Below are 12,428 nucleotides of genomic sequence, written 5' to 3'. Positions count from 1 at the left end.
CAACGGTACCCCAGGCGATCATCTGTCCGTAAACGTCCTAGATACCCTGCCAGTGTCTGTGGGGCACATCTGCAACTGGACTCAAAGAGACCCCATTCTTTCAAAGGTGAAATGAATGACACAGTCTGGCTGGCAATACGAGAAGTCCGAACAGCTAAGGCAATACTTCACTTGTCAAGATGAGTTGGTATGTGAAGATGGCATGATTCTCTGGGGATCACGGGTGGTCATCCTGCCTCAGGCCAGGGGGCCCCTTCTTCAAGGGTTACACATACGTCCACCCAGGGCAGACAAAGATGAAGATGTTGGCGCGGAGTTACGTCTGGTGGCCAGGAATAGACAAAGCCATTGATGAACTGTACAACAGTGCCACCCTTGCCAAATGCAGAAATTTTTACTGCCGTCCGCTACCCTTCACCCCTGGGAATTACCAGGTTGTCCATGCAGCAGGATCCACGTTGATTATGCAGACCCGTTCCTGGGCCAGATGTTTTTGGTGCTGGTAGATATCCACTCGAAGTGGCTATCAGTTCAAGAGATGGGGATCACGACCTCGGCGGCCATGAGAGATACCTTGAACTGACTATTTGTCATTCATGAGTTTCCTGAGTCAATTGTTTCAGACAATGGCACTCCTTCACTGGCAATGGTTTCCAGTAAATGGCATCCGACAGACAAGGACAGCCCCCTGCCACCCAGCGCCAAACTACCTGGCTGAGAGGGTCATTCAAACTTTCAAGAATGCCATGAAAAAGCAATCCGATGAACCATTTCGCCAGAGGTTGGCTAATGTTTTGCTGTTGTACAACTCAATTCCTCTTCAGTCACAGGGGTCACACCAAGTTGCTCATGAGTCATCGGTTCAGAACCCGATTAGATCTTGTACTTCCAAATTTGGCGGGGAGGGTGGACGCACGTCAGGCCTCCCAGAAGAGTCAGAGCAGATGGAGGACAGGTTGTTCTGGGTGGAAGACCCACTTTTGGTTCAAAATTCCGCTGCCAGTTTTCTTTGGTTAGAAGGATGGGTTGCGGCCCAGTCAGGGATGACATGAACGGAAAGTCTGTTAAAAAGCAAGTTGACCAACTGAGAAGCTAAAGAATGGCGGTTCCCCGATGTGGAGTTGACAAGTCCAGTGAGCATTACGAATACTCCTGTAAGTCGGTTCAGCCAAGGGGAGCCAGAGTCTCCCATTACTGTTCAACCTGCTGCGTCTCTCAAGACCAGTGAGGCTAGTTCACTTGTCATCAATGTTGGCCCTATTGAGGTGGCATCGCCCATGGACCACTTGGTTTCCCAAAAGAGTGCTGAGCCTATGGTTCGGTGCAAAGGTTCATGAGGACCCGGAGGTCTCCGGACAGATTAACGTTTTAATGGACTAAGGTTCCTTGGTTGTCCCTGTTAACCATTGTAAATTTTGTACATAGTTTTGGATAGTGTGTTAAGGAACATAAGGGAGTAGGGATGTGGTAGTATGGCCCTCTTTAAGGGGGTGGCTCTACAGACCATATGACCTACTTGGGGCCAATCGCATGAGTGCGCACACACCTTGACAAATGGGGAGTTTGTGCAGGGCCCTGTAAGCAGGACGGGAAGTGTGAACAAGGGAGCTGAAGTGTAAAGACCTGTTGTATAGTGTTCTGTTCTTATTATCTAACTGTTGTTGCCTTTCATCAATAAACCACTTTATTTATTACTGGAAGACTCCAATGTCTGTCTCTCGTGCCACCACAGTGTTGGATTGTGACAATTATAGATTCTGTTTGGATTGTGATAACTGTAGATTGGGATTGGATTGTGATTACTGTAGATTGGGATCGGATTGTGATTACTGTAGATTGGGATCGGATTGTGATTATTGTAGATTGGGACTGAATTGTGCTTATTGTAGATTGGGATTGGATTGTGATTATTGTAGATTGTGATTGAATTGTGATTATTGTAGATTGGGATTGGATTGTGATTATTGTAGATTGGGATTGAATTGTGATTACTGTAGATTGGGATTGAATTGTGATTATCGTAGATTCTGATTGAATGAAATGAAATGAAAATCGCTTATTGTTACAACAGGCTTCAAATGAAATTACTGTGAAAAGCCCCTAGTCGCCACATTCTGGCGCCTGTTCAGGAATTGAACCGTGCTGCTGGCCTGCCTTGGTCTGCTTTCAAATCCAGCGATTTAGCCCTGTGCTAAGCAGCCCCTGAATTGTGATTATTGTAGATTGTGATTGGATTGAGATTATTGTAGATTGGGATTGGATTGTAATTATTGTAGATTGTGATTAAATTGTGATTATTGTAGATTGTGATTGGATTGTGATTATTGAAGATTGGGATTGAATTGTGATTATTGTAGATTGGGATTGAATTGTGATTATTGTAGATTGGGATTGGATTGTGATTACTGTAGATTGGGATTGGATTGTGATTACTGGAGATTGGGATTGGATTGTGATTACTGGAGATTAGGATCGGATTGTGATTACTGTAGATTTGGATTGAATTGTGATTATTGTAGATTGAGATTTGATTGTGATTATTGTAGATTGAGATTGAATTGTGATTATTGTAGATTGGGATTGGATTGTGATTATCGTAGATTGGGATTGAATTGTGATTATTGTAGATTGTGATTGGATTGTGATTATTGAAGATTGGGATTGAATTGTGATTATTGTAGATTGGGATTGAATTGTGATTATTGTAGATTGGGATTGGATTGTGATTACTGTAGATTGGGATTGGATTGTGATTACTGGAGATTGGGATTGGATTGTGATTACTGGAGATTGGGATCGGATTGTGATTACTGTAGATTTGGATTGAATTGTGATCATTGTAGTTTGGGATTCGATTGTGATTATTGTAGATTGGGATCGGATTGTGATTATTGTAGATTGTGATTAAATTGTGATTATTGTAGATTGGGAATGAATTGTGATTATCGTAGATTCTGACTGAATTGTGATTACTGTAAACTGTGATCGGATTGTGATTATTGTAGATTGTGATTCGATTGTGATTATTGTAGATTGGGATTGAATTGTGATTATTGCAGATTGTGATTGAATTGTGATTACTGTAGATTGGGATTGAATTGTGATTATTGTAGATTGGGATTGGATTGTGATTACTATAGATTAGGATTGGATTGTGATTACTGTAGATTGGAATTGAATTGTGATTATTGTAGATTGGGATTGGATTGTGATTACTGTAGATTGGGATTGGATTGTGATTACTGGAGATTGGGATTGGATTGTGATAACTGTAGATTGGGATTGGATTGTGATTACTGTAGATTGGGATCACTGTAGATTGGGATCGGATTGTGATTATTGTAGATTGGGACTGAATTGTGCTTATTGTAGATTGTGATTGGATTGTGATTATTGTAGATTGTGATTGAATTGTGATTATTGTAGATTGGGATTGGATTGTGATTATTGTAGATTGGGATTGAATTGTGATTACTGTAGATTGGGATTGAATTGTGATTATCGTAGATTCTGATTGAATGAAATGAAATGAAATGAAAATCGCTTATTGTTACAACAGGCTTCAAATGAAATTACTGTGAAAAGCCCCTAGTCGCCACATTCTGGCGCCTGTTCAGGAATTGAACCGTGCTGCTGGCCTGCCTTGGTCTGCTTTCAAATCCAGCGATTTAGCCCTGTGCTAAGCAGCCCCTGAATTGTGATTATTGTAGATTGTGATTGGATTGAGATTATTGTAGATTGGGATTGGATTGTAATTATTGTAGATTGTGATTAAATTGTGATTATTGTAGATTGTGATTGGATTGTGATTATTGAAGATTGGAATTGAATTGTGATATCTGTAGATTGGGATTGGATTGTGATAATTGTAGATTGGTATTGGATTGTGATTACTGTAGATTGGTATTGGATTGTGATTACTGTAGATTGGGATTGGATTGTGATTACTGTAGATTAGGATTGGATTGTGATTATTGTAGATTGGGATTGAATTGTGTTTACTGTAGATTGGGATTGGATTGTGATTATTGTAGATTGTGATTACTGTAGATTGGGATTGGATTGTGATTATTGTAGATTGGGATTGGATTGGATTACTGTAGATTAGGATTGGATTGTGATTATTGTAGATTGTGATTACTGTAGATTGGGATTGGATTGTGATTATTGTAGATTGTGATTAGATTGTGATTACTGTAGATTGGGATTGGATTGTGATTATTGTAGACTGTGATTAGATTGTGATTACTGTAGATTGGGATTGGATTGGATTACTGTAGATTAGGATTGGATTGTGATTATTGTAGATTGTGATTAGATTGTGATTACTGTAGATTGGGATTGGATTGTGATTATTGTAGACTGTGATTAGATTGTGATTACTGTAGATTGGGATTGGATTGGATTACTGTAGATTAGGATTGGATTGTGATTATTGTAGATTGTGATTACTGTAGATTGGGATTGGATTGTGATTATTGTAGATTGTGATTAGATTGTGATTACTGTAGATTGGGATTGGATTGTGATTATTGTAGACTGTGATTAGATTGTGATTACTGTAGATTGGGATTGGATTGGATTACTGTAGATTAGGATTGGATTGTGATTATTGTAGATTGTGATTAGATTGTGATTACTGTAGATTAGGATTGGATTGTGATTATTGTAGATTGGGATTGGATTGTGATTACTGTAGATTGGGATTGGATTGTGATTATTGTAGACTGTGATTAGATTGTGATTACTGTAGATTGGGATTGGATTGTGATTATTGTAGATTGGGATTGGATTGTGATTATTGTAGATTGGCATTGGATTGTGATTATTGTAGATTGTGATTAGATTGTGATTACTGTAGATTGGGATTGGATTGTGATTATTGTAGATTGTGATTAGATTGTGATTACTGTAGATTGGGATTGGATTGGATTACTGTAGATTGGGATTGGATTGTGGTTTATGTAGGTTGGAATTTTGATTGCAGTACATTGTGGTTGGTAGTTTTAACTACAGTAGGTTGCGTTTAGGTTTTTAGTAATGATATCATTGTGCAGAATGTTTTGATATAAATTGCACAGAAGATTTCTCTACTTATTCAAATTGTGCTAGTTCCATGGTGGATACATGTATGTCTATAGTTTGTTTTGTGTCTAAAGTCTGTGAACCCTGCGGACCCACCTGTCTATGGGGGACACATTCGCGGCCCGCACTGGGAGATCGCGACCATCGCCTGTCCCTCGATCGAGGTCTGCTATACTCATGTCGCTCCTGTGAGTAGCGCTCCTTGTCTGATGATGTGTGGTGATGATGGTGATGATGATGTTTCCTATCCTTGGGTCTTCCTCGCTCACGGTCCTTCTCTTTTGGAGGGAGGTCACCTGACTGTGTTGTGGTACTGAGGTCTGTTCCAAGCCCTATATCAATAAAAGTGGATCATTTAGGCAAGGACAATATGCAACAAGAAGGGTTTACATTTTTACAGCACCTATCATTTCTCTTAGAAGCGTTTCAAAATATTTTTCATGGAACAGATTATTTTGAAGCAATGTGACTGTTGACACCTATTTTGTACACTGATTTCTTAATGCACCCTTCTGTCAGTGGTCCATCATCAGAAGCTGTGGATAATCAGGCATGCTGCATAAATAGGAAAAAACAGATTCATGGATATTGACATGCATCATTTATCCGGTAACACTCAGCACTATGTACAAAATTGTGAAGAGCCTGGATAGCCTGGATGGGAAGGGCCTCTTTACTCTCCCAGAGAGATCAGTGACTAGGGGGCATAGATTTAAAGTGATTGGTAGGAGCATTAGAGGGGAGACGAGGAATTTATTTTCACCCAGATCGTTGTAGGGATCTGGAACTTGCTGCCTGAAAGGTCGTGGAGGCATTAAATCTCAAATCATTTAAACGGTAATTGGATATTCGCCAGCAGGGCTCAGGACCAAATGCTGGAAAGTGGGATCTCCTTCTTTGTTTGTTTGTCGGTCTTGTGTGTTTGTGTGTGTGCTTGTGTAGAAAGTGGTGGTGAGTTAAGGGTATGGGGGTTAGGAACTAGATAATAATTAATCAGCTGTATTTGCTACATATTTAATAATATTGTTATTGATAAAATTAATTGTGTTTAAATTTACAAACCTGGTGATTGTAATTATCAGGCAGCCAAGGGCCAAAGACTTTGAGTGTTCTTCTAATAATTATTTGTTAATTTCAATTGTGTTGCGACTCCGGGTCACGTGATATTGGAATTGACCACACACTGGCCTAGGGGGTCCTAACAATATTATTGAAGGTCAGCAACAAAGGATGTTGTGTGTTGGACTGTTTTCCAAAGTTTTCTGTTACTTCCTCTTCCGTTTCCATTCTCTCCTTTCCCAAGAAATATTAGGGCAAGATTCTAAAGCTGCAATATAGCTTCTGGTACCTCACCTAAACAAGCGCTCTTTACAATGAATATTAGAAAGCTATTTTATTCGAGAGGACAACACTTCTAAACCCAATCTTGTCCTAAACCACAATCCATATACGTCTCTTTTCCAGAAGGCGTGATTATGTAATGATCAGAAACTTGATTTCTGACTAAATTTTTACTGCTCCTCACTGGAGGAGATTGAACTGTAATGTTAATATTGCCCTGGTTGACCACAGCTACTCAGCATAGACCAAGGATGGAACCTGAGCCCCGATTAGTCTGCATGGCCTAGCACTACAGTGGGCGAGGCAGTCATCATATGGGTCAAAGGAGACACTCTCCTCCTGTATATTTTGGGATTTCAAATTAATTCCAATTGGAATTGATACATAACCTCCAGTGTATTAATCAGTCAAGTGTTTGGGTTAGTTTGCTCAGGAAATACATTTCTGTGCTGTCCAAACGTTTTGCTATAATCTTTCGGTAGAATGATAAAAGCTTACCTGTATCAGCATCTGTGTATCGGCTCAGTGACCTTTCAGAAGTCCTGTGGCCCCTCTCCCTGCGGCGATGGGGCCTTTGCGATTCCTCTGGGATGACCCGCTCTAGCGAATAGTCATCCAGACGCATCCCTTTGGAGCGCTGATGGCCCAGTGTGGATGCTGATCTCTTTATTGGACTCGTATCTTCAATAGTCTGTGATGTAAAAAAGAACCTATGTTACTTTTAAAAAAGCACACTGTGGGCGTTAAAAAGAAATTCCTGAAGTTAGTGTCAAGTGCACAACATGTGAAAAACGGGATTGCGTGGGAATACACAGCATTTGGAGAGGTGGCACATGTTATTTATACATCTACTGAACACACCTTCACTGGACAATGACTGCAGGTTCCTCTATTACTAAAGAATCCTGTTATGTTCGCAAATACCAGCCCTTCTTCTGGGACAAAACATTAGACTTATCTTATACACACAATTCCATACATTTATTTATATATATGCATATTTTATATTATAAACCTATATATCTTACTAAAGGTTTTATGTCTGTGCACTGCCCTATCTACAAAGTCTTACTTCCTGTCACCATGTTTTGACACAAGGTTGTGTCAGCTTTTAAAATTATGAATTCCTACTCCATGTTTACGAGGAAGACGGCCTGGTTAAACCTGCCACATAAGAATGACGACCTCCTTCCAGTGATGGTTCCATAGTGTCTCCACTCAGGCAGCCTTCATCAGAAATGTGAACACTGCCGTGTGTCATGGAAAGATTGACTGAGAATCTGACGACTATATAACATTGTTACATATATTGAAGATATGTTCTCTCACACACACACTCTAATGCAGTGTTTAGACACAACCTATGTAACCTTGTACATATAGATACACTGGACAGACACTATCTGTAGGTATAAATACAGTTTATAAACTTACTGTATGTAATATATATTCCATCTAGAAACAGTGGATATAATGCTATTACATGTTCTACCACACAAAGGATACAAGATATCTATATGTGCAGCTATAAAAAAGTTATAGATATGAAGGTGAGAGATTAACTCACCAAGCAGAAAGTCCACGGGATCAGGTGGAAGGCTGTTCCACAATTCACCTGATGTTGGCTTCAATGGGTGCAGTGTAAAATGAGCATTGCACCTGATCCCGTCAATTCCCTGGGTTAGGTTACAATAGTTCCCAGAATCTGTACACACATTAAAAGTCTATATTTAGAACACGCGTTCTGTAATTATCAGACTTACTCTGCAGAAAAATGGATTGTGTGGAAAGGCAGAGAATTTGGAAAAGTGTCATATTACTGATACATCTGCTGAACACACCATCACTGGACAATTACTGCAGGTCCCTGCATTATTGAAGAATCCTGTCCAATTCTTAAATATCAGCCCTCTCCTGGGACAAAACTTTAAACTTATAGCATATCTTATACATACAATGTCATACATTTATTTATATATATGCACATTTTATATGAGAAAACTAATATCTCATTACAAGTTTTACGTCTAGGCATCTACAAAATCACATTTAATTTATCCGTTGTTCTGTCATGAGCTTTATCACAGAGTAAGTATCATATAAACATATTTTATTTATCCTGGTTATAGATATATTATCTATTCATGCATTATATATGCTAAAATATACACTTAAATACACTGTAGACATATTACCTAAATGTATTGTATATGTTACATATATGTACCATATGAACATTAGCTATGACCATGTTGTCCATACACGAGTTACCTTTACATACATTTAATGTAATATACACAGATAGACAGACTTATGTCCAGCATATAAATATTCCCACTACCCAATGGGAGTCTTAGTGGTCATACTGCCCAATGGGAGTGTTAATATGTTCCCCCTGCCCTATGGGAGTGCTAGCGTGTCCCCACTGCTCTATGGAAGTGTTAGTGCTCCCAATGCCCTCTGGGATAATAGTGTGCAGAAGTTTTAATGTATTCCCCCTGTTCAATAGCAATTGTGCTAGTGTGTTCCCACTTCTCAATAGCAGGAGTATTATGTGATCTCCCTGTTCAATAGCAGGAGAATTAAGTGTTCCCCCTGTCCAATAGCAGTATTAGTGTGTTCCCGCTACTCAATAGCGAGAGTATTAGGTGTTCCTCCTGTTCAATAACAATCATATTAGTATGATCCCTTGTTCAATAGCCATCATATTAGTATGTTCCTTTTGTGCAATAGCAGTAGTGTTAGTGTGTTCCCCTGTTTAGTAGAGTTATTAGTGTGTTCCTCATGTTCAATAGTAATAGTGTTAGAGTGTTCCCCCTGTTCAATAGGGGTATTTGTGTGTTTCCCCTGTCAACTATCATGAGTATTAATGTGTTCCTCCTGTTCAATAGTAATAGTATTAGTGTGTTCCTCTGTTCAATAGGGGTATTGGTTTGTTCCCCCTGCTCAAATAGCATAGTGTTAGTGTGTTCCCCGTTCAATTGTAATAGTGTTAGTGTGTTTCCTCTGTTTTCACAGTAACTTCATTGCAGTGTTAATGTAAGCCTACTTGTGGCAATAAAGATGATTATTCCAAAGCAATAGTGTTAATGTTTTCCCCTGTTCAATAGCATTATTAGTGTGGTTCCCCTGTTCAGTAGGGTCATTCCCCTGTTCAGTAGGGTCATTAGTGTGCTCCCCTGTTCTAGAATAGTGGTACTATATTCCCCCTGTTCAATAGGGTTACTAGTGTGATTCCCCTGTTCTATAGCAATAGTGTGAGTGTGTTCCCACTGCTCAATACGAGTATTAGTGTGTTCCCCAGTTTAATAGCAATAATGTTAGTGTGTTCCCATTGTCCAATAACAATAGTGTTAGTGTTCCCATTGTTCAATAGCAATAGTGTTAGTGTGTTCCCATTGTTCAATAACAATACTGTTAGTGTGTTCCCATTGTTCAATAACAATAGTGTTAGTGTGTTCCCATTGTTCAATAACAATAGTGTTAGTGTGTTCCCATTGTTCAATAGCTATAGTGTTAGTGTGTTCCCATTGTTCAACAACAATAGTGTTAGTGTGTTCCCATTGTTCAATAGCAATAGTTAGTGTGTTCCCATTGTTCAATAGTAATAGTGTTAGTGTGTTCTCATTGTCCAATAACAATAGTGTTAGTGTGTTCCCATTGTTCAATAGCAATAGTGTTAGTGTGTTCCCATTGTTCAATAGCAATAGTATTAGCTTGTTTCCAATGTTCGATAGTGGGAATGTTTATCGGTCTCCTAAGCCCATCGTAGGACTGTTTTCTTCTCCATTCTTACCTTTTCCTTTCATGCACGGTAACAAGACATGAACATTGTTATTGTTCAAAGAATGTCATGACACTGTTAGCTGTTTAAAAAGCAACATGGTACCAAATCAACAGTCCCTTTTGAGTTTAGTGATAGACCGGTATAAATAGTGCAAAATATTCGCATCGCCTCTAAAAAATATTGAGGAATAGGGAGGAAAGCGATGTGGACAGGTGGCCTTGAATGTACCATATAAAAACATCCAATCCATTAGAGCCTGATGAAGGACAAAATACAATTCATGTTTGTATTTTTTGACCATTAAGCATGAGAACAGACCCTGAACAATCAAATTCTCCATGCCCTTGCCATGTTCATTATTTGTATTAGATGACAGGTGAATGTGTTCTGTATTGTATTTATTTTGAGTGCTGTCTGCGACCTTTCTTGGTGTCGCCAACATCTGATTCGGAGACTGAACACTCAAGGGGTCGATTTTCATCGGCCAGGAATGGGGCTTGTGAGAAGTGATTGAAACTCTCAGCTGATGAGACATGTCGATGATCACATTTGCTTTCAACAGGTGAGCTGTCAGTACATGCTGAGCACTTATAAGCTGTGTGTGCTATGATTGGATGAGAAATGCAGTGAACCATTCATTCATTGAGCACAGGCCTGTAGCAGGGACTTAAAGGAGAGTTGGGCCAATCAAGGGGAGCATTAGAAATAGTGAGGCACAGATTTGCCAAAAATGCACCAAATATTATTTTGTGTTCACAGATCTGTTTCCAATTATGCCTTTATGGGACACCCTTTGACTGATTCCAGCTGTGTGTACCGGACTGGTTTGGAACTCAGCAAGCACTGCAATTAATGATGCCAAAATGTCACCGGGGTCTCAGTGACATCATAAGACCTCAATTTACATTGAATAATGAAGGTTTTGCCTGTTTCCAACACATTTCAATATCGGTCTATCACTACCATTTAAACTGAATTTTCTTTCTTCCCTCCCCATATGACAAAGGTTTTTTTTCTTACATCAAAGATATTTGTCAAACAGTTAAAGACAACGCCACATGCAGGCGCTGCATTTTTAAGAGTTACATCATGCGTTAACATTCTAGCAAGTTCTCAGGAACATGCAATTCTTCAGCTGGTTCCTCAGCTGCTGACAATCTCCAGACACAAAATGGAGTCAAGCTTTTAAACACCTGACTGGATACTAAGCCCTGGGCATGCAATGCGATTGAAAGGACACGTTCAGTTGTCAACACGTTAGATTTTGTTTTTAAAAGAAATACACTATAGAATCCAAATAGTTCACTGGATGCAGACATTGTCTGGTGTGGTACTGCGCCATGAGGCTAGGGAGGATCCCGATTCAATAACTGATCTGCATTGAGTTATATCGGTCAGTAAGACTGGGACAATTAGCCACAGTTCCATGGCGTTGCCACAGAGTGGATGCAGTTTTGAACAATGATCTGTTCTGAGGCAAAGGGTGAAGGTCTGGTGGAGCCTGTGACCTTGCAGCATGATCTTATTGAGGGCGTGCTGGGGAAATTTGAGGGAGGGTCACTGGTGAGCAAGTTCCTGGCACCACTCAGCTTCTAAGGAGAACTTGCAGTTGATGCCTTTACTGCAGAATGTCAGCCGTGGACAAAAAGAGTGGAAGTACCAAAAGAATTTAAAAGAAAATTCTCCTGCCCGTAAACCTCAATATATCAACAAAATTTAAAATAACTTATAAATAACTTAATCGGCACATGCATACTTCACAACATATTGGTTGAAAAAAGTACCCAGGGATTAATTGAAGAAGTCAAGTATTTTAAGTAACATTGCTGATTAAAGGGCCATTCTCTTCTTGAAGAAAGTGTTTGGCAAACCTTTTGTTCTTCAGGGAGGAGCAATGTGATTTGTTTATCACAATTATACATTTCAAAGTAATTTACATCATTCTGTTTTCTTCTAGCAAGCAAATATTTTGGGGAGAAATTTGACCCCCCTTTGCTCTACTTGGGCATTGTCCCTTCAACAACTGAACAGGCCCTTTAAGGGAGACACCACCAAGTTCCACGTTTGGCAAAATGAAACTTAGAGACAGACAAGAGTAATCAAAACATAAGAGAGGAGACTAAGACAGGGTACATACACTGAGGTTATTTCCACGGTTCCGCACTTTCCTCCTCTGCTAACAGCCACAAGAGAGGGTGCATACCGAGAAGGATAT

General features: G+C 39.6%; 1 protein-coding gene across 8 annotated transcripts in view; it reads right to left on the bottom strand.

Moving 5' to 3' along the window:
* The window catches only part of LOC140403169 (voltage-dependent P/Q-type calcium channel subunit alpha-1A-like), a 721,889-nt gene that overhangs the window by 47,007 nt on the left and 662,454 nt on the right, over positions 1-12,428 (bottom strand). For all 8 annotated transcript variants that reach the window (XM_072490879.1, XM_072490875.1, XM_072490873.1 and 5 more), the window contains 2 exons: positions 6,925-7,117; positions 5,182-5,417 (listed from right to left, as the gene is read on the bottom strand). In XM_072490879.1, the coding sequence (XP_072346980.1) occupies positions 5,182-5,417; positions 6,925-7,117 (429 nt within the window). The remainder of the gene's footprint in view (positions 1-5,181; positions 5,418-6,924; positions 7,118-12,428) is intronic.

Source organism: Scyliorhinus torazame, chromosome 27 (genome assembly GCF_047496885.1).
Source record: "Scyliorhinus torazame isolate Kashiwa2021f chromosome 27, sScyTor2.1, whole genome shotgun sequence".
Taxonomy (NCBI): domain Eukaryota; kingdom Metazoa; phylum Chordata; class Chondrichthyes; order Carcharhiniformes; family Scyliorhinidae; genus Scyliorhinus; species Scyliorhinus torazame.
The sequence above is the reverse complement of the archived record's forward strand: the minus strand, read 5'-3'. Positions and strand labels throughout refer to the sequence as shown.